Genomic DNA, 22,967 nt, shown 5'->3' with positions numbered 1-22,967 from the left:
CCAGGAAGGGAGAATAGATATAATGAGATGTTGCAGTGTAGAGTCTACAGTGAAACATTATACCAGTGCTATCACCAGATGTACCTGAATGGGCTATTCTGGAGAGATTGTAGATACCAAGAAGCTGCACCAGGAAGGGAGAACAGATGTAATGGGATGTTGCAGTGTAGAGTCTACAGTGAAACGTTATACCAGTGGTATCACCAAATTCACCAATATTATCTCAAAGGCCGCACCATAGCTTAAGCAGTTAGTCGCTGGCTTCCCACCGCTGTGGTCTAGTCAAGTGGGATTTGTCATGGACAAAATGGCGCTGTGGCAGGTTTTCTCCCGAGTACTTCAGTTTCCCCTGCCAATCCTCATTCCATCAAATTCTCCATGACATATGGAAGCCGACATGCCGAGAGGACCAAATATGGCTTCCACCTCACACTATGTGAAATCTTAACTATTGTAATCTACTGTAATCTATTGTAAACAATTTTAAGTATTGTAACTTTATTCTCTTATTGTAATCAGCCAATGTACAGTATCTGACTTGTCCTATATCATGTAACAATGATCTATAGAGACGAAATACATACATACATACATACGTACTTTCATATTTAGCTGACAATCAAAGGAAGCCTGATCAAAACTATCATATAACATGTTATGGCACTTTGAACACTACCATCAGGAAGTACAATGTCTTCAATATTATTAACTGTTATGAAAAATAATTTCTCATTCATTATTGCATAAAAATAAATTATGCATTTTGAAATTTTTTATAGTTGTTTAAATTCTTGTGTTTTGCCCTGTGACCACCAATGATGAATTCCACTTCTCCAGCAAAGCAACCACAGCACAAGATGTGTGCCTGAAAAACGGACCTGTACTTAAAAATTTACTATTTCTGAAATATTTTCAAGTGCTAGTTCACTTGTAGTTAATACACATGATCCAATGACTTCTGTCAATGACCTTCATCTGCACTCAACCACTTAGCATCTTCCTCTTTAGTACTTGTACTGTTACTCGACTCACTCATTCCTGCTACCACACGATGACCATAATAATCAATAACTTCCAGTTCTGGAGCAGCAGCCACAAGTTCTTCTACAGACTTGTCACACACCCTGTTGCACTGCTCCAGATTCAATCGCCTGAGGTATGGCAGATGAGAAGGCACTAGTGCAAAGTAACCAATACCTGTCAACAACGGACAAAGGTAAAAGTCTGAAGATAACATACCAGGTATGCTGCAAAATGAAGTTCTTCAGAATGCTCAAATAAAGCTGTGTATGACAACAGCAAGATCTGTTCTTTCACATCATCCTTTAGGCCTATTGTCCTACTATGGAGAGGTCTACATGCCACACTTACCCAGACAGCTATGCTGGTGGCAGCATAAGCTCCTGGTAGAGCCACCCTTGCCAGACAAGTAAAAGGGTCAAAGGGTAGGGGTCAGATGAAGTGTATTCCCTGGTATTCCAGGTTTGAGGATGGGGTTAACAACCCCACCCAAGAAAAATTTACTGTTATCAAACCATCATTGAAGCCAAGACCTGCACAGAGTTGTAGTGCCAGTAAAAATGAAGTTCTTTTACATAGACAAGAATTGTGGTGAAACACATAAAATTATGGGAGGAAGAGGACTGAAATGCGGAAATGCCTTTTCTCACACCACAATCAACCACAATCAAAACAGGAACGAAAGTATGACACAGAGGAATGTATTTGTGTAGTTCCACATAAAGTGACATTCTTCTGGAGGGGAGGAGTATGTAGATGCTTCATCTTTACCTTGAAGAAAGGGTCAGGAGGCTCCTCCAAAACATCGGTAAATAAGTATATACCTGTAATACACACAACACCAAGAAGATCCAGCACACGCAACTGATTGCAGCACCTCATTACCATCATGATGCCAGCATCTGTCACATCCCAGCACCAACAGAGTGATAATGTTCTCAAATGGACGCATCTGCATGGACAAACACAATACACTTCAAAGCCTTCCAAATATGAGTCTAGAGTGTTGCTGCTACACTAACCCACTCTGTATTAATTTCTGGTGGAAGTAAACACAGACAGCTATAGTAATAAACACAACAGTATGCTATAATTTAAATTACTTGCGATTTATCTGTTTTGAATGAACAAAGCGATCCAGGGGTCCAGGTTTGATTCCCGGCTCTATCAGATTTTCTGAGAAGTAGTGTGTCTGGAACAGGGTCCACTCAGCCTCGTGAGGATAACTGAGGAGCTATTTCAAGGTAATAGCAGCTCCGGTCTAGAGAACCGAAATTAACAGCCGTGGGGATTTGTTGAGCTGACCACGAGACACCTATCTGCTAAAGTTGGCACTAACTTCGCCGACAAGCAGCAGTCACTTGGTCAGTATAGTTCGCTTGCAGACAAAAGCCACAGAGTTTCTTTCTTGTTTGTGATCTATGTTCTCTCTTCAAACATGAAACCATTATATTCATACATGCACATGGGATGAATTTTTTGTACCTGTTTGCAATTCTTTCCAAACCATAATCATCCAGGCTGGAACATTCCGAAAGATTCAAACACACCATGCAAGCCATAGCAGGTCGATGGAGAAACATGGACAATCCACGAGCAGTCAAGTTGTGACCCTTCTTGAGATGCAAAGAGTGAAGTTGCTGCAGTGATCCAATTCCTTTCAGCAGTCCTTTATTAGTCATTTGGTCACAGAAGGAAACTTCTAGTTCCTGAAGCCTGGAGCACATTGGTAACATCACAAGTCAGCAAACTCAGAATGGGGGCCTACCCATAATATCCTTATGTGGAGCATACTGGAGAAGTGATAACGCTCTGGACATTTATTCTGGAGGTAACCAGTTCAATTACAATCAAGCTACAGGATATTCCAACAGGTTTCTAATGGGTTTCCTCAGTCTTTCCAGGCAAGTAGTGGGAAGGCAACTTCAAATAACCATCTCTTTCCAAACCCTTATCACCTCGCTACTCATTATATTCCCACCTCATCAATATTATATAAATTCTACAGCTGAAACAGAAAGATTAATTAACAAACATAAAACTCAATCTTAACCATTTCATGGACAAAGTGGCATTGGGGAAAGTTTTTCTTTGACTACTTCAGTTCCTGCCCGCAATTCTCATTCCGCCAACTGCTCCATACTAACCTATCATTGGTGTTCAATTATAGGCAGATGCAAGAGATTCCAAAGCCAACTCCTTCCCTCACAGAACCGAAAACCATTTTAGTTCCACGACTTTATGCATCACTCTTCACATATGGTTTTCACTTCAAGTTTTCTCTGTTAATTTCAAGTGTGGCTGAATATTGGCTGGTTTTTATGCAGATGCGATTTTAGTGTCTACAATGTGTGTAGATTAAGTCAATTGCCTCTATATGCTATCACTGCCCCATACATGGGCACAGCAACAATACTGTAATGGATTTCATAAACATGTTGCCAGCCAACAGCTCTGTAAACACGGTCCAACACACAACAATAGAGGAAGCTCTGTTTTCCGTAGATCTGACCAATGCACCAATAGACTGGCTGGATAGCAATCTCATCATATGTGTTTACTGTGGGTCCATGTCCATTCCACGGTTATGTAAGTAAGAGTGAGAGAATTCATTCAAGGCAGTTACAAGTGAGTAGTAGCGGCAGAAGCAAGCGAACAAGCAAGCAAGCATTAAGCTCGAGGAGTACAAAAGAGTATAAGAAGTCAGCCTGTGAAGACTTAACATGTGATCTGAAGACTTCGTGTGTGCTATAGTGCAGTGGTGTGATTTAGGGAGACTTTTATAGTTCCTGCGTTATAAATACATGAAGACTAGTGGAAACAGACAGAAGATTAGTGTGGAATGACTGTAAATTGTGTAAAGCAGCAATAGTGTAAGAATTATTTGTAGTTATGACCTGTAGGTTGTTAATAAATCCAATTACAAATCTGAACCCAATCTTTAGTCACTGTGATACACGTGACAATATAATACTGATGACCTCTCTATACAACAGAAGATGGGAAATGTATGTATAACACAACATCTGGGACACTATCAGATGTGTTATACATACATTTCCCATCTTCTGTTGTACAGAAAGGTATGTATAACACAACATCTGGGACATTATCAGATATTTCACCTGACTGATTCCACGGAGCTGAGCCCTTGTTGAGAAGCCACCAGTTTTGCAGCTACTCAAGAATTTTCCAACATTCTATGGAACCTGAAGGATCATTACCATGTTCACAAGTGTCCCTAATCCTGAGCCAGATCAATCCAGTCCATACCACACCACCCTCCCACTAATATAGTACTTCATCTGTGAAATTAGTAAGCGGGAAGGCCATGGCTTCCCTCCCCCATGACAACTCCCGTGTACTCTCATCAAAGGAGTAGCAGAGAGAGTGAGTTACTCTCAAAATATGCATCTGGATCTTCACAATACAATGTTATTGTTGTCTGCTTTTAACCAAAATTGAATTTTGTCATGAAATGTTAGTAAAACTCCCCAGTATACCCTACATTGAAAATCAGTCCAGTGGGAGCTGAGTTATTTCACATGGAGAGACAGATGGACGGATAGAAAGCTGGACAGATATTCTGATATGCGTTTTTCACAGTTGTTGTGACTTTGCAAAATGATGTTCCATGAAATTATGGTAACACACGGTTCTAATAAGTGCTTCATATGCTGGTTACAGATATTAATAATTCTGCCTGCATGTGGATCTGTCACCAGCTGTCACCGTTTTCAACAAAAAAGCTCATATACAAGAACTTCTTGAAACCCATATTTTGTATATCTTCAACATCTGATATTACACTGTTAGTTAGGGCTATATTATGAAAACACAGACAATTTAACTAATTCAAAACCTCCACTGAGTAGTAAGAACATAAATTTACTTCCTCCTTCCTTAATGAGAAGCAGACATGGATAATAAGGATAATAGCATAAACAGTTTTAATATTGCATAATTTTATGTATAGTGATGAAAGACTGTTTTTTTGATATAAATTTAACACATGTTTTTTTATCTATTTTAATGATTATAAACTGTACATATATATTTATATTTGTATTGTACTATATTAACTATGTGACTGGTTCTATATCTATGTATATGGATTTATGGAATATACAATAAATGAATGAATGAATAAGAAGATATCTGTTTGCAATGGTGTCTTGTTTTCCTACCTTGACTCCAACTATTGGTAAACCTAAAACCTTAAAGTATAACTACCAAGGAGAATACATTTCTGGAGATACATGATGCTACGTATCTTTTTTCAAATGGCAGGATATGTTTTGAATGAGAAACTAAGTGTACTTCAAGAATAATATGAACACTGTGTAGAAAAGAATTCTTGGCCCCTGATGGAGACTGAATCCTGGCCACCCAGTTACCTCGGTAACTGAGAACACTTGGCTCACAAGTAAATAAAACAATGAAACCACTTTTTAAGGTTTCTTTGGGAAACAGTGATTTTTGGCACTTCAGAGCAAGGAAAATCTTAAATGGATAAAATGTAACATTAGAGTTAGTGGCTTGGGATCATTGAAACTGAATGTTAAATCAGGGAAAGCATTATATTAAGGAACATGAAATCCTGCTTCTTAAACTGTAAAAATCAAAGTGCTTAATGTTACCTGACACAATTACTAAGGTTAGAAAATGCAACATCTGTGAGATCTTCTCCATCCAAGATCAGGGTTATCAGCTGGCTTCCCAGTTTTTTGATGATATGCACTACATCGTCATCAGAAATCTTTCTTACATCATCCAGGTTAAGTTTCTTTAAGTGCTGGCAACTTTCTGCAATAAGACGGACTGCTTTGCCACTCAGTTCCTATTGAGAAGAAAGTATCTTCCTTACATTGACTAAAATGGTACTTACAGTTGCATTCATCTGTATGCATGAAATGGATTAAGGCATAAAATGAATGCATAGGAGGAAGACTCTTCCTCTTCATCTCTCTGCTCACATGTTTCATATCCAAAACTTCTAACTGAGCATGATGACCTTCAGTGAATTTTATGTGTTGCATTCTGGTCCATCACACTAATATTATGAATATATNTGCCAGTATATAAAAAAGGTGATAAAAACAGGGTATCTAACTATAGACCTATTTCCATCTTGACATCTATAAGTAAAATATTTGAGAAGGTAATGTATAGTAGTTTATTAAAACATTTAAATGACAACAGCATATTAAGTAACCATCAGTTTGGATTTAGAGAAAAACGGGGGACTGAAAATGCTATTTTTAGACTTATTTCTGGAATATTAAATTCACTAAATAATAAAATGCTAGTCAGTGGGATATTTTGTGACCTGGAAAAGGCTTTTGACTGTGTTAGTCATACAGTATTACTTAATAAATTAAAGTATTATGGAATAAAGGATAAACAATACAACCTATACAAATCATACTTACAGGATAGATTTCAGAGAACAACCATTTATAATGGAACTAACAATAAAAAAGTATATTCAGGATGGGCTAAAGTAACTAATGGTGTTCCACAGGGGTCAATACTGGGACCTCTTCTGTTTATAATATATATAAATGATTTGCCCAAGATATTGGAGGCAAAAAGTACACCTATTTTATTTGCAGATGATACCAGTGTGTTAATCTCACATGCAAATCCAATTACGTTTAGAAAAACAATAAACGAAGTATACAGTTTACTAGATGACTGGTTAAAAAAAAACTTAATGTCTTTAAATACAATGAAAACATATTATATAAACTTTACTGCAAAAAACCAGGTACAAAGGGATATAGGAGATTTAGTAACAATTATTACAAACACAAATCATACTAAATTTCTTGGACTGACCATTGAAAACGCCATGACCTGGGAAAGACATATTGATGAGGTAACAAAGAAATTGACTACAGCCTGCTACATGATCAGAAATATAAAACCAGTAGTATCTATGAAAATATTAAAAAGTATCTACTACTCATATTTCCATTCGGTTATGACGTATGGCCTGATATTCTGGGGAAACTCGTCGCATGCCGAAAGGGTTTTTAAATTGCAAAAGAGAGCCATAAGATTGATCAAAGGCTGTGATCTTAGAGAGTCATGTAGAGAACATTTTAGGGATATGAACATACTGCCCCTAAGATCACAGTACATGTACTCATTAATTATGTTTGTAATAAATAATAAAGAAATATTCAGTATAAATAAGGATTACTATGGAAAAGATACTAGACAAAATATGAATATACATATGTACCAGGTCAATTTGGCGAAATACAGGAATGGGGTTTATCACATGGCTGCAAGGATTTATAATGGACTTCCAAATACAATCAAAATAATCTCAAATAATGCAAATAAGTTTAAAGCCAGTTTAAAAGAGTTTTTATTTGTGAACTCCTTTTATACATTGGAGGAATATTTTAATAGATGACAATGGCAACATTATGCAAAGGGTAATTTATATATTTAACTTTTTAATTTGATTTATATTACAAACATATTGACAACTGCTTGACTTATAAGCAAGATGAGTTTATACTACTGGACGATTTCTATATCTGTTGGTTGTATAACTGTGTAAGGATTTTATGAAAAGAATGATGTGAAACTGACCAAGTACCTTCATTTTATCTGTAATAATACTTCTTATCTGATTAGTTGTCAATATTATTATCCATATAACTTATCACCCTTATTTTATATTGTATATTGATTACTGTGACACTGTGTAAACTTTTCAAATTGTTTTATATTGTAAACATATTGACAACTGCTTGATTATATAAGCAAGATGAGTTCATACTACTTGACGATTTCTATATCTGTTCGGTTGTTTAAACCATGTAAGGATTTTATGGAATGTGAATAAATGAATGAATGAATGAATGAAACAGTTAAATAGTTCCATCCAGTGTTACTGGTTAAGATTTCCTTATTTCAATTATTCATGCCCTTACATGTCTCTGAAGATTGAAACATGTAAGGGCATGAATAATTGAAATAAGAAGATCTTAACCAGTCACACTGGATGGAACTATTTAACTTTTTCATGAACTTCAGTATTGGGAATGTACGTTCAAAGTAGTCATGTTGGTCTGTACTGTTCCAATATACAGTGAAACACACACTTAAGGTTTCTTTGGGGGGCACTGGATTGGAACATTAAACTGAGGAAAAGTTTAAATGGGGATAACACAGAAATAATTGACTTAGGATTACTAAAACTGTGGGAGCCTGGATAGCTCAGTCGGTATAGTAACAGGCTACAGGTTTGATGGCTGAAGTTTGATTCCTGGCAAGGGCAAGAGATCTTCTCTTCTCCACAGCAACCAGACCAGCTCTGGGATCCATCCAACTTCCTATACAAGAGGTTAAGTAGCTGGGGCTGACCACCCATTTCCATCTAGTGCAGAGGTCAAGAACAGCTGAGCTATACCTCCACTCCCAAACATGTCTTCATAGCATAGTGCTTAGTTAATTAACCACGGGAAAAACCTTACCATTTTTTAGAGAAACTGAACATTAAATAAGGGAAAACCTTAAGTTGAGGAACATTAAGTGGGGATTCCACTGTGATCCCTGTTTTACATGAACATTAATCAAATTATCATATTTCTCACAAACGGCTCACTCTAAAAAAAGATGGGTACGCGTTGCGATACACAGACAGACTTAAGAACCATGATGTTTATTTCAGACATTTTTAATGTAACGTATATTGAGCACAATGAAAGGAAAATATAAATTATGCCTCTATATAGTATGATCTCTCTATTGTTAATTAGCTGTATGTGCAAAATTGCAACCATAAGCACAGTGCCTAGCTACAAATGATTACCAACATTACATTTGTATCTGCAATAAATGACCCACCTAAGACCAATGACAGAAACACTGTATGCCAAACCAGATGAAATACACCTGCCCACTCTTTGAACAAGACTTATTGATACAAATTATGCGAGAATTGACACATCATTTGGTAAAACCTTAGTAACACCTACAAAAAGAAAACATCAGTTTTCCCAAGATAAATTAAAAACTCTTGACAATAAACTACTCTGCATCACTGTACTGTTATTCTTAATATATTTACAAATAACATGGAATAGAAAATGAACTTCTGAGGATAGACAGATGGAATCATAGGAAGTTAAGAACAGCCTGTCTGGCAGGGAAAGGATTCTGACTCATGCCAGCACTACACTAATTTAACCCTTTGGCCATTCCCTTTAGAACACTAGTATAAAGTGTTGTCAGGCCATTTTTCTGGATATTTCAATTTTAAATAAGATTTTATTATGTTAAGAAGGGCAAAGGGTTAGTAGATACACACAGCAATCTACCTCAGAGTGTGAAAGGTCCAATACTGATAGTTTCTTCAGGCGTGGAATGAGTGAATACCCGGCTTCCGTAAGTGGGAAGCAACCCTTTAGGGTCAGCTCCTCCAGATTAGGGTAGAAGGCCACAATACTAGCTAAGAGGCCAGTGCTGTCCTCACTGAGAGAGCAGAACCGGAGATTCAGCTTTTTCAGACAACCACAGCTGTCAAACAGAAGTTCCAGAAGTTGAAATGCATCATCACGGTTGTCAATGATGAATGAGTGTAGTGCAGGAGCCTCTGCTAATACCTACAGTAGAAAAAAATAACAGTAAAGCTATCCCTGTACCAGGCCGTGAAGGCCCATACGCTTGTGAGACGTTGAGGGTCCCACATTATCTAGACAAGTGGCTCAAAGATGGCAGTAAGGTTGTCATCCCTATGCACCAGCTGCGCTTTACTCCCCAGGAAAATTATTTAATTAATTCCTGGTACTCATTTCTGTTAGAGGCCGAGTCAACCCCAGGGTCTTAGTGCAGCTGGAAGCATTAGGTCAATTGGAAAAATCCAATGAGCTCATCAGGACTTGGAAGTCGCGACCTTCCCCCCTCAACCAACTACGCTACCTCGTGCTCGCCTGCTAATACCTACACAGGATTATTTTATTACCAGCGGCACCTCTAAGAAGAATCTGCCATGATGATGCCTATATTCCTTGAACAACTTCAGAGCCCAGAGCCTCTTAAAGAGGAGTTAATCTCGATGGCTATTCAGTGTCAGCTAGTCTGTTCAATGAATAGACCATTCAAGGAAAAAAAAAAAAAACCTCGGTGGCTGTAGTCCATAAGTGAACTATACCTACTGAGTGACCGCCGCTCGTCAGCGAAGTTAGTGCTAACTTTAGCGGATAGAGGGTGTTGAGTGGTCAGTGCAACAGATCCCCACGGCCGTTAATTTCGGTTCTCAAGACCAGAGCCACTATTTCCTTCGAATAGCTCCTGAAGTACCCTCACGAGGTTGAGTGGAGCCTATTCCAGACCCACTAATCAGAAAATCTGGTAGCGCCGGGAATCGAACCTGGGACCTCTGGATCTGTAGCCAAGAACTCTGACCACTAGACCACAGAGGCGGTCGAATAGACAATTCACAGAAACATTTTCAGGATCAAGACTGTATGAAGTTACAACCTAAAAAACCAAAATCTGTAAAAAAAAAATATTTTAACTTACCTGTACATCTTTACTGAATTCTGAATATTTATCACATCTGTAAGAAAGTGATTTCCAGAGGGTCACATCCCTTGCCAAAGCATTCCACCGTTCACAAACTTGTGCAATGACAAGACATAACTCCTCTGGTCTGAAGTGTGACAAGATTTTGAGGAGGAGTTCATCTGGGAAGTCATTTATTGACTTGAATTTGCTGGTGACTAGAGATGGCTTGGAAATAGTGTCAGAAGTAACTCTTTTCTCTTCCAACAGCGACAACAGTGCAGATGTCATTTCATATTACCTTCTTAACAATTTCAGAAAACAGCTTTCCCCTGGTGTACAAAAAAAAGAAAGACACCAATAAATGGATAACCAAAGGTATACAAACATCTTGTAATCATAAAAGAGCTTTATACTACTTAGTTAAAAAAATCAAAGGATGAGAGACTGGAATCATACTATAAAAAGTACTTTTGACATTAACGAAAGTAATAAAAGAAGCTAAGAAACTGTACTACCAAAAACTTATAAGTAACTCGGAAATCAAAAGACAATTAACCTGAAAGATTATTAATAAATAAACTGGGAAGAGGAGGGGCCCAGATAATATAACTGAATTGAAAGTGGGGAATAGCAAAGTAACTGATACTAAGGAAGTAGTAGAAGTATTCAATAAATACTTTATAACTGTAGCTGAGAATCTGGAAACGAAAAGTGCCAATAAAAATGAAGCTATTAAATTCTTAGACACTTTGAAATTTGATAAATTCCCTGAACTGAGGCTAATACCCACAACGGAGGTGGAAATAAAGAGCATACTTATGTTGCAAAAATCAAAAGATTCTACAGGATATGATGGCATTTCTAGTAAGATATTGAAATATTGTATAACTGAGATAAGTAAACCATTGTGTCACATATTTAATGCATCTTTTGAGCAAGGAATATATCCTGATAGAATGAAATTTGCCTCATTAAGACCTTTATACAAAACAGGTGAGAAGGCAATTATGGCAAACTATAGACCAATATCATTGCTAATAAGTTTTTCTAAGATTTTTGAAAGAGTGGTGTACAATAGGATAAAGCAACATATATATATATACAAACAATTTAATATCTTTTGCACAGTTTGTGGATTTAGAGAAAACAGTAACACAGAAATGGCAATATATACATTAACTAATCATATTTTTGAAACACTGGAAAGATGCAATCATTCATTAGGAATTTTTTGTGATTTGACAAAAGCATTTGACTGTGTGAGTCATGATATTCTTTTGAGTAAATTAGCAACATATGGCATTGGTGGTAAAATGAAAATATGGTTGAAGTCCTATCTGGAAAATAGAAGACAAAGAGTTGAACTTTATAATAATGAAAATGGAAAATGCTGTTCAGACTGGGGAACCGTCAAATATGGAGTGCCAAAGGGCTTGATTTTGGGTCCTTTGTTCTTCCTTTTATATATTAATGACCTGCCATCAACATTAAGTACTGACAACAAGTCATTACTGTATGTTGATGATACAAGTATATTAGTGTCGGGTATTAATATCGACGAAATTCAAGAAAGATCTAAACTTATGTTAAATTCCTTAAGTCAGTGGTTTAAATACAATGGCTTAACCCTAAACTTGAGGAAAACTAAAGTGTTAACATTTGAAAGAATCAATTGTGACAATATGCCTGTACATTTAAAGTTTAACAATGAAGTATTACGAGAGGAAACTCATATTAAATTTTTGGGCATTGAAATTGACAAGTTCTTGAATTGGAAGACACAGGTTGAATCACTGTTACCCAGATTGGGAAAGGCATGTTATGCAATACGAATTATGAAAACATATAGTAATGTTACAACACTTAAAATGATATATCATGCATACTTTCATTCACTCATGAGATATGGAATAGTTTTTGGGGGTAATTTATCAGAGGCCAAGAAGATCTTTCTCTTACAAAAGAAGACTATTAGAATAATAATGGGGATGAAACATAGAGAGTCATGTAGGCCAGCATTTATAAAGTTAAATATATTAATACTGTCTCTCAATATATTTTATCTCTGATGACTTTTATGATAAATAACTTGGGAGTATTTTACTTTTAATTATTCAATTTATGAGAGACCGACAAGACACGAAAAAATTTACATGTCCTACAATCAAATCTAGCAATGAGGCAGAAAGGGGTCCATTGCATGAGCATAAAAATATTTAACCGTCTGCCTGATTATTTAACTGATTTAGTACATGATAAAAAAGTTTATAAAAGAAATAAGGGATGTCCTATTACACAATCCGTCATATACTGTTGATGAACTTTTGCTCTTCTGTCAGGATCAACAGCTAAGGAATAGAAGGGGAGTGCACGCTGACTGATGGATGCCCCACAATAGGCATCAATATAGACATTAAGTGTAAATATAATCTGTATCTTATGTATTTATTTAGATGCATGTTGCTTGCATTTATGTTTGTTTGTTATTGTGATATGGCATGTTGGAATTGTAAAGAGGTATTGTTGTTTGTAAAGCTTGTGACATGTTTCATATTCAGTGCAGATTGCATTTATGAATATCCTGAAACGCAGATGTATGTATGTATCAAGTTATAGTTGGACCTGAACATCCTGCAGCTGGAATGGAATGTGTAATACAGAAATAACTGTAACTGAAGGTGGATGTTAGCAATGTTATAGTATTTGCTGACTTGGGTATAAATTACACAGGGAGGTTACATGGGCTACATGGTATTACATGCCACTAGCAAAACAGTTCTAAACCTATACATGCCACAGACAATGTCAGATATGATCTCTGTTGTTTATGTACATATCCCTTGCATCTTCATAAAATGTTTGCATTCACACACTGAGGTTCCTTTCCAAAAATAGAGCTAGCTTGAAACTTTAAAGCCTGCTTTCCTGTGCAAGACACATAAGGAACTGCTGAGGGCAGTGTAATGCCAATCTCGTTTAATTTCTCTTCAGTGAAAATTTAGCCTTCTGATTCAGTTCTTTTTCATCAAATAATGATCCACAGGGAAGACCAAGGCATAGATGGTTGGACAATATTAAAATTGGTCTTAGAGCAACAGGATGGGATGGTATAGATTGGATTGATCTGGCTCAGGATAGGGACCAGTGGAGGGCTCTTGTGAATATGGAAATGAACCTTCAGGTTCCATAAAATGCTGGGAAATTCTTGAGTTGCTGCAGAATTGGCAGCTCCTCAAGAAGAGCTCAGATCCATGAGGTCCATGAGTGAGTAAGTAATGATCCTGTCTATCTTTAATTTATCTGTGATTGTGTGACGTTTTCTTTCTATTTATAATCACTTTCCACATAAACATTATTGTCCCAATGTGCAACTCACATGTGGTATTTTGACACAGGAAATAACAGAAGTCATGATCACTTATCACACAGGTAATATTCAATAGCAGTAAAAACATGAGCCTTGGAATTTATCAGACGGCCAGCACATAATGCATAAGCTTACTTCATGCTGTTATTCTAAGGCCACGCCATAGCTTAAGCGATTAGTCACTGGCTTCCCACCACTGCGATCTGGGCAAGTGGGATTTGTGATGGACAAAGTGGCGCTGGGGCAGGTTTCCTCCGAGTACTTCGGTTTCCCCTGCCAATCTTCATTCCATCAAATTCTCCACAAATAAGAATATCTAACTAATTCTAAAGTGTAATCAACTGTAAACAATTGTAACTATTGTAATTTTAATCTTACTCATATATTAAATTGTTAATATTCAGAATTAACTTGACTTGTCCTATATCATGTACATTGATCTACAGTGACGAAATAAATCAATCAATCAGTTGTTTGTTTGAATGCTACTGGAGAAAAACTGTAATGTGAACTGGCTATCTGTCTGTCGACAACACCATGACTCTGTTGTGTAAAGTAGTATGATGCAAACAGCAAGTTAAATTTCTGCCAGAACGGCCAAACAATTTGTAACAGGCTCTTTAAATTCCCTCCTTGTGGCTGGAGACCAATTCTAGTAAACATATTGAGGATATCTTCAAACACTTAGGAAAAATCACAAAAACTTTAATATGCAAATATGTTAAACATGGAAGTGCCTACAAAATAGATCAAACCTAAGCAGATTTAAGTTAATCTAGTGCATCAAACGTGTCAACACGCAATAAATTCACCTCATGTCAACTACGTTATTTTAACATATCTCAATTATTCTTACGTAAATTTATTTAGAGCAAATATGAACACTGTACCAATAAAGGTTATATTACAGGATAAACACCCCTTCTTCCCTCATTTTTATTTTCTATTCGAAAGACTTTAAACGAAGAGTTTTAGCCCTCTACGATAAATCAAACTTGCTACAGCCACCTATTTACATTTCAAAATATTCCTATTACGTCTCCACAAGTACTAAATTTATGAGACATTAATTCCATCCTTACCTATCCTTAACTTCGTACCATTATTCCAAATCGTTCCAAATTATCGATTAGTGAGGCGACATGCATTTCACTAGTGCCTACACAATCGTTTCATAGTTCGCATTCTGACCGTTAGATAGTGGTACAAATACTAAATCCAATTTCTGATTGTGTTAGAGGACAGATAATGTCGTTATTTTTAGTCCGAGATATTGCGACGTCTCATTTCTGCGAACTTCAGGATAATATTCTTTTTCGAGTGATACATATATAAATTCACAAGTTTCGTAAGAAAATTAATATGCCGTATGTAAACACGTTTCGTTTCCATGGTTACGTTTACATTTGCGTTGCCATCTTGCGTCCCTCACGAGAAAATTAGTTTATATGTGAACTTATCAATTGTTGCCCGTAAAAATAATAGAGTAAAAGTAAGAAAAAAAAGTTCTGGGAAGAACTAATAGCATTATTTCCTCTGATACGACATGGGGCGCATAGAAAATGAGGCGTGCAAAAATCCTTCTACTGTTGCACGTGTATTCGTTGTCGTGGGAACCTATTTACTGACCCGAAGCCTAGCCACAATAAGGAAATATGCAGATAGCAAGGTGATCTCACATGCCTACTGTCATATGTTAGCCTACTTCTCTATTTCAAAAAACGAAAGTGGGCTTATAAAATCACCATCATATCTGTGTATCCTATACCCCTTACTAGATAACGGCGCAGATACTAGCAGCAACTAGCTAAGGGAGTTTCCGCAGCAAAGAATATACATGCAACGACAAAAGAATTCTTGTTAAAGGTAGGAAAGTAGACTAAAAATACACCCGATGTGAACAACTCCACGTTTCCCTAACTACGTATGCTAAGTTCCAGCTTGTATTGCTGCGTGTAACACTGTTGCTGTAGGAATGGGTTGCTTGGTAAACGATATCTGGGCTATTGCTAGGTAACCGCCCGCAACAACAGTAGACAAACTGTTAGAGTCGGGTTTTCTATTTTGTCCGTCCAAAGGAATATTGCCAGGGCTCCACAGCATTTGATATTACTCGAACTGGGAGAACCTTCAGCGTTAAAATCCATTACAGGTAATGATTAGTAAAACAAACTAAGAAAACTTAGCATGTAGTGACTTGTAAATTGTGGAAATCAGTGATACATACATACATACATACATAGCTTCACACATCCGTTGCCCGTATTGGGCCGGATATTGAGCTCGTCAGATTAATTAAAAGTAGTTGCGATATGCAACCAAGTCCAAATAGACAGCTTTCAAGATATGAAAGTCTTTCAGTTTTCATTTAAATAAATTAACATTATCCTTTAAAATATATAATTTATGTGGCAAATTATTAAAAATTTGTATGGATGTATAATACACTCCCTTTTGTATAATGGATAGTCTAGCTGACGTGAAGTGTAGTCTGTTTTGTACTCTAGTGTTAATTTTATGTACACTATTATTTGTAGGATAATTATTTTCGTTTTCAATTACAAACATGACCATGGCATATATAAACAAACAGGGAACTGTAAGTATCTCTAATTCTCTGAAAACCTCTCTACAAGAACTTCTAGGCCTCATCATTAACATTGCTCTAATTGCTCTTTTCTGAGCCACAAAAACTCTTTTCATTGATGACGAAGAAGAGCCCCAGAAAATAACACCATATTTAAGTTGAGCTTGACAGTAAGCACAATAAGCCATTTTCAACACTTGCCTACTTACTATAGGCTGTAGTTTTCTAAGCACAAAGGTTGCAACACTCACCTTATCACTTCATCAGAGCATTTTTCCCTGCCCAAATGACTGTCCAGGCACACACCTAAAAACTTAACATTTACAGAAAATTTAAGTGTTTGGTCATTATATTTTATATGTAATGGATAGTCCATGGCCTTAGGGGGCATAAAAATCATTACATGGATTTTTTTTAATTTAGTGTTAATTGGTTAGCTTGGAACCATCTATATAAATGTCTCATAACTAAATTTATTTTATTATTAAGGCTACTAATATCCTGTGAAGAGACAATAAAAGTGGTGTCATCAGCATATAGAACCGTATGTGCCAACCCATTTAGAATTTTAGGCAGATCATTAATATATACATTGAACAATAAAGGTCCCAGTACAGATCCCTGCGGAACTCCATGTTTTTCTAGTTTTCCATTTAGAAACATATGTAGTTGAGTCTGGAGTCTGTAGAATGAGTCTTTGCTTCCTGTTATACAGGTATGCTTCAAGCCGTTTTAGTAGAGATCCTTTTATTCCATAGTGTTTCAATTTTTGGACAAGCAGTTCATGACTGACACAGTCAAATGCCTTAGTGAGGTCACAAAAATCCCCACAACCATCTCCTTATTGTTCCATGCTTTATAAATATAATCAGTAACCGTAAAAATAGCCTTCTGCATCAACGCACCACTTCTGAAACCAAACTGATTATCTACAATAACATTATTGTTTGTTAAATGCTGTAGTACTCTGTTATATATTAATATCTCAAATAATTTGTTAGTGGCGGACAGGCAGTAACTGCAAATGATAGGTAAATTCTGATATTAGAAACTGAGGTCACACATGCTATTTGTGTTCTTTGTATCTAACTCAAATCAATGGAGCTGAGCTAAGAAACCGCTATTCACTCAGCTACTCAAGAATTTCCCCAAATTTTATAGAACCCGTAGGTTCATTATCGTGTTCAAAAGAGCCCTCCACTGGTCCCTATGAATCAAATGGATCCAGCCCATACTATCCCATCCCATTTCTATAAGATCCAATTTAACATTATCCTTCCACCTACGCCCAGGTCTTACTAATGATGTTTTTGCTTCTTGCTTTCACACGAGATCCTGTATGTATTCCTCTTCTCCCCCATTTGTGCTACATGCCCTGCTCACACCTCCACCTCAACTTTAATTATACTTGGAGAAGAGTACAAATTACAACACTCCTCATTAAGCAGTTTTCTCAAACCTCCTGTTACCTAACCTCTCTTCGGTCCAAATATTCTCATCACCCTGTTCTCAAACACCCTCAGTATATGTTCCTCCCTTAATGTCAGAGACCATTTTCACACCCATACAGAAACACAGGCACAGGACAGCATTTAATAATATATGAAAAGCAATAACATTATTAAAGAACAAATATAAATCACTCCATCCAATGTGACCTGTAAGTTTTTTACTACATGAAAACTTAACACCCTTACATGTTTCGGTCTCTGTGGACCATCTTCAGTAAAAAACTTACAGGCCACATTGGACAGAGTGATTTATATTTGTAACTGTTAAGTGTGACGGACCAGAATGAAACAAATCAAAAAATTATTAAAGAACTTTGAACTCATGATCCTGAAACATACTCATGTTTCCAAATTCATTATTAAAGATAATAATGTGGACAAAATAATAAAATAACTGAAAGAATATACCCATAATAATAAAACAGATGAAAAACATACCCAAAATAATAAAATTAATTGCAAAATACACAGTGAATCCTGCTATCAATTCTGCACCTCACTGTTTCATATTGAAGCAGATAAACTGAACATTTCAAGTCAATTGTAAAGTAATGGCACTTCATTCTTACCTTCACCATGTGAGTTAGGAAACAATTTCCCATACAGTTCTAAATAGAAATATAATCACTTCAAGATAAAGCACAGAATGAACTCTGACCATCGTCTGAAAGTGATGTTCTAATATACAGAGATGAAATACACGTCTACAAAGCAGAGAAGAGATGGAGCAAAAGTTCAGAGCTAGTTTCTTGTACACATTCTCTGACTGCAGATGATCATAATGTAATCAACACAGTACTGAGTACCTAAATATTGAGACAAAAGCAAATGAATGCATGGTAGTTTCTGTTTTTGCATTCCAGCTGCTTGTCACAAGGGTTGCTTTCCCCAACTTATGAAATATCTGATGATGCTCACATGAGCAGCTGCCACAGATATTCTTCCATTAGTTCAATAACTGCTCCATGAGAAGGTAAGAGCAGGACGTTCCAAGGCAAAAATGAAGAAGCATTACTTTCCTAACGACTTACTGATATGCCAGGATTTGCATCTTCCTCTCCGTGGCCCTGTGCCTGACCATTTCACTCTTCAACTTATTTGCTTGCTTACACCACCAAGGAATGTAAATTCTTGTGAGACTTGTCACCACACCATGTGCATGGATAAGAATATGTGTTACAGGTGATAGCATCGGTGTGTTGTTTATGTGAGAAATACATCGTATTGTCTCTGTGATTTATAACTGAGGGCAAGGGATTCAATGAAGAGACAGGATGATGTGGGAATGATTGCGAAGCAGAATCGGAGTCAATGAACCGACACTCTGTTCAGGTGTAATCTTCCACGTGTAGTGAAATTACTTTCCAAGAAATGTCTGCTGCACAAATATTCTTTTGCAGCAGTCTAGCAGAATCAATGTTGCAGAATATTACAACTTTTTCCGCCCATACCACAGCCCTCTAAAAGTGTAATAAACTGTCTCAAAACCTCGAAATTATTCATCAGTAAACATTACAAACATGGTGCACGTGCTAAATTTTGAGGTTATGTTGATAAAATGAACGCACACTTTATTTCTTCCTTGGATTAAATAACACGTAATAAAGCCACTGACCCATGAATTAAAACAGACATACCGTCGTGGATCCTGCACAAGTTCTGCTCCGCATATACAGATTGTAGTTATGCATGGAAAACCTGCATTACGGCTTTATTGTGAGTTTCAAGTCTAGTACAAATAACCTAGAAAACAGTTTCATAGTTCTCATTCTGACCGTTAGATGGTAGTACACAAACTACTGCTGTGGGTGTTGGAGGAGAGAACAATTTATTAAATAATCACGATATGTTTTTATTTTTATTCCGAGATATTGCTTATAGTGATTTTTGCGAGCATCAGGATAATATTCTTTTTCGAGTGTCACATATCTAAATTCACAAGTTTCCTAAGAAAATTTTTATTCGGCCTTATGTAAACAGATTTCGTTTCTATGGCTACGTTTATATTATCATTGCCATCTTGTGTCCCTCAAAGAAAAATAGTTTATATGTGAACTCATCAATTGCTGCCCGTAAAAAGAAGCGAGGGGAAAAGTAAAAAAAAAAATTAGTTCTGGGAAAAACTAACGGCATTATTTCCTTTGATACGACATGGACCGCATAGAAAATGAGGCGTGCAAAAATCCTTCTACTGTTGCATGTGTATTCGTTGTCGTGGGAACCTATTTACTAACCCGAAGCCTAGCAACAAGGAGATATGCAGACAACAAAATGATCTCACAAGCCTACTTGTACTTCTGTACTTTCCTAACTACGTATGCTAAGTTCCAGCTTGTATTACTGCGTGTAACACTGTTGCTATAGGTACGGGCTGCTTGGTAAACGATATCTGGCCTGAAGAAAGCAGTCTTCTGGGATTTGGCACCGTGTATATGTGGCCTATTGCGTAACCGCCCGCAACAACAGTAGAACAACGTCGTTCCACCCCTCCACCCGCAGTGACGTGGAAGGTGAGTCATCGCACCGCCCCTCACCCCCAACGCGGTTACGTGGACCGCTACCTACCGTGACGTGGCCGGTCACAGCGAAAGATATAAAAAAGCAGGCTGAGCAGTAGGAGGTCATTAGGTCATTAGTTTGTGATCAGGAGTGACACAGGTACAACGTAGCCGCCGCCGACGTTATTGTAAGTGTATAATACAGTGACACTTATATAGCTCCCGTACTTTGAATACGTGTAGACTACTGAGGACTGTGTGAAGAGATTTGTGCATAGGGTTTGTAAATTGTGTAAACCGGTAACAGTGTGATAATTAATTGTAGCCAAGACTTGTAGGTTGTTAACTAAACCAATTAACAACCCGAACGGCGTCTTCAGTGGCAAAACACGTTACACTGGTGTCAATACTTTCATATTCATCAGACTTCAACTAATTAATTTCCTGATTTCAGATAGCTTAATCGTGATGTATTTCCTTTGTTACAGCATTCAACTGGCATTTCAACCTATCGCAAGCGAAGATTGTGTACGTAATAACGTGAAAGAACCACGGAAATGTCTGTTAACATAGGTCTTTCTGGTTTGGAAATGGAACGTGGTACGGAAAGCATTCATGCGTGTTTTCCGGCCGAAATGGAAGGTGACAACTGCTCTCCTCGTGACGAAGTCCGAGAGAGCAGAAAACAGGCCCGAGACTCGTCCATCAGCGGCTGCTTCGGGTGGGTCCGAAAGTGGATATGCATTAAAGTAAGCAGATTTCAGACATGTTCATACTGAAACTAAAAAGACAGATTATCATGTTGACTGAAACATGCCTGTCTGACAAATTTTGGAAGTAAGAATTTTATAGAACTCATAAGCGGTCTTGCCAATTAAAATATGAACTGAAGCCTTGATAAAATTCGTTGCCTCTTTCAGAATGACTTGGATAGTGATGAAGATTTTTATGAGAGGAAATGCCCAGACAACACGGGAGAGTGCACAGAAGACTCCCGAGACTCGTCCACCGGCGGGTGCTTCGAGTGCATCCGAAAATGGGTATGTGAGAAGGTAAGCAGACTTCAGACTTGTTCATACTGAAATTAAAAAAAGATTATCATGCTGATTGAAAAATGTGTTTCTAGCAAATTGTCAAATTAGATATGTTGTAGATATTTTTACGTATATGAGTAGTCACATGGAAACCGGTTTTGGTGACTCGTTTATTGACCACTTTAACACACGTTTCGTGACTAAACTTAATTATAGCGCCATCGCTGATCTCCACACTTTACACATCACTAGAATCCGCGCTAAATGTATTCCACACCGCAGTGTCTACACTAGCCGTTTTCGGATAATGGCTTCTAACAGTGGAGATTCTTCAGCTTCCACGTTAAGGTCATTCCCGGATGGCCACTGTCTCACAACTGAACTTAGCTACATGTTAAACTTCTGCTGGCCCTCAATAGCACAGTGATCCTTGGTTTAGAGTCCCACAGTACTCTTTTCCATATTATATCAAAGTCAAAGTGAATTTAACACTGGCGGTCCTTCTCTCAGAGTCCTTAAGTAACGTCCCGCTTCTAACCACTAAGAAATCGCAGTTTTTCTCTTGTTGCGTGCGTGTATAATGAGGCCGTTACCAAGCAACGGCCGCTGTTTACAGAGTCGTCGTTTGTGACCAGACCATAGGCCACAACATTATATGAAATTTATAAAATAATTAGAAACAAAATAAAAATAAATTATTTACATCTAATACGAATTTGATAAGATAACAGACTTGCAGCACACCTTGAAGACATCGTATTAGTGCAAGGCTTGAATGCGAGAGACCTACCTGATATACTGCATATCGCATTGTAATATTAGCATTCATAATTAGTGTGTGAGGTTGTGGGTGTTTTTTATCAGAGCATAATGGATAATGGCATATTCTCATGTACTCGTGAATGGAACACCGTTGCATCTTGGCGCAGGTACACGCAACAAAGAAATAAGTACTGTCACATATTCCTGATTTGTGTGAATAATTATAATGGGTTCTGGATTAGATGAATAGAATTATTAGACACTCACGAGGGGGTACGCGGTAGCGTAGTTGGTTGAGGCAGTATGCTACGAGCAGGGAGGTCGCGGGTTCAAGTCCCGATGAGTTCATTGGATTTTTTCAATTGACCTAATCATTCCAGCCGCACTATGGCCCTGGGGTCGACTCATCCTCTAACAGAAATGAGTACTAGGAATATTCTTGGGGGTAAAGGGCAGCCGGCACGTAAGGCTGACAATCTTTCCGCCATCTATGAGCCGATTGTCTAGAAAATGTGGGAACCTCAACATCTCACAAACCCTATGGGCCTCCACGGCCTGTTACAAGGATACCTTTACTTTTTTTTTTTGCGTTTTTTGCTAGACACTCACGCGTCGTAACTACAAATAATTATAACACTCTAAATATTACTGTCACTA

At 37.3% G+C, this 22,967-nt stretch overlaps 2 protein-coding genes across 9 annotated transcripts in view; one reads left to right on the top strand and one right to left on the bottom strand.

The window, feature by feature from the left end:
- Nucleotides 1-525: 525 nt before the first annotated feature.
- Nucleotides 526-19,778, bottom strand: LOC111874071 (F-box/LRR-repeat protein 2). 6 transcript variants are annotated; one of them, XM_023869266.2, is made up of 8 exons: nucleotides 19,654-19,778; nucleotides 16,757-16,818; nucleotides 10,567-10,880; nucleotides 9,363-9,647; nucleotides 5,661-5,860; nucleotides 2,506-2,736; nucleotides 1,845-1,972; nucleotides 526-1,197 (listed from the first exon to the last, which is right to left on the bottom strand). In XM_023869266.2, exons 3-8 carry the CDS (start codon nucleotides 10,837-10,839, stop codon nucleotides 962-964), a joined length of 1,353 nt encoding a protein of 450 aa, XP_023725034.1. In that variant the 5' UTR covers nucleotides 10,840-10,880; nucleotides 16,757-16,818; nucleotides 19,654-19,778; the 3' UTR covers nucleotides 526-961. The 6 variants fall into 6 exon arrangements, with proteins under 6 accessions (XP_023725034.1, XP_023725033.1, XP_023725037.1 ...); XM_023869265.2 differs by lacking the exon at nucleotides 16,757-16,818; XM_023869269.2 differs by lacking the exons at nucleotides 16,757-16,818; nucleotides 19,654-19,778 and adding an exon at nucleotides 19,048-19,377.
- Nucleotides 19,779-20,653: 875 nt separating this feature from the next.
- LOC111874073 overlaps nucleotides 20,654-22,967 on the top strand; it is a 7,822-nt gene continuing 5,508 nt past the window's right edge. For 2 of the 3 annotated variants that reach the window (XM_033755312.1, XM_033755311.1), the window contains exons 1-2: nucleotides 20,943-21,263; nucleotides 21,435-21,566. In XM_033755312.1, the coding sequence (XP_033611203.1) occupies nucleotides 21,072-21,263; nucleotides 21,435-21,566 (324 nt within the window). In that variant the 5' untranslated portion in view covers nucleotides 20,943-21,071. Of the gene's footprint in view, nucleotides 20,703-20,942; nucleotides 21,264-21,434; nucleotides 21,567-22,967 lie in introns of those variants that run through there. The other variant, XM_023869274.2, reaches the window with a different exon arrangement.

Source organism: Cryptotermes secundus, unplaced genomic scaffold (genome assembly GCF_002891405.2).
Source record: "Cryptotermes secundus unplaced genomic scaffold, Csec_1.0 scaffold1991, whole genome shotgun sequence".
NCBI classification, from domain to species: Eukaryota; Metazoa; Arthropoda; class Insecta; order Blattodea; family Kalotermitidae; genus Cryptotermes; species Cryptotermes secundus.
This window is presented reverse-complemented; position numbering and strand designations above follow the sequence as displayed.

Bases quoted from the DNA above. Each gene is read 5' to 3' on its own strand.
- LOC111874071 (XM_023869266.2), bottom strand. From the start codon at position 10,839: ATGACATCTGCACTGTTGTCGCTGTTGGAAGAGAAAAGAGTTACTTCT. The intron at 5,861-9,362 runs GTAGATTGCTGT...TCTTCTCAATAG, and splicing joins TGGACCTTTCACACTCTGAG to GAACTGAGTGGCAAAGCAGT. The intron at 1,973-2,505 runs GTACAAAAAATT...TTGTCCATGCAG, and splicing joins TTGGAAAGAATTGCAAACAG to ATGCGTCCATTTGAGAACAT.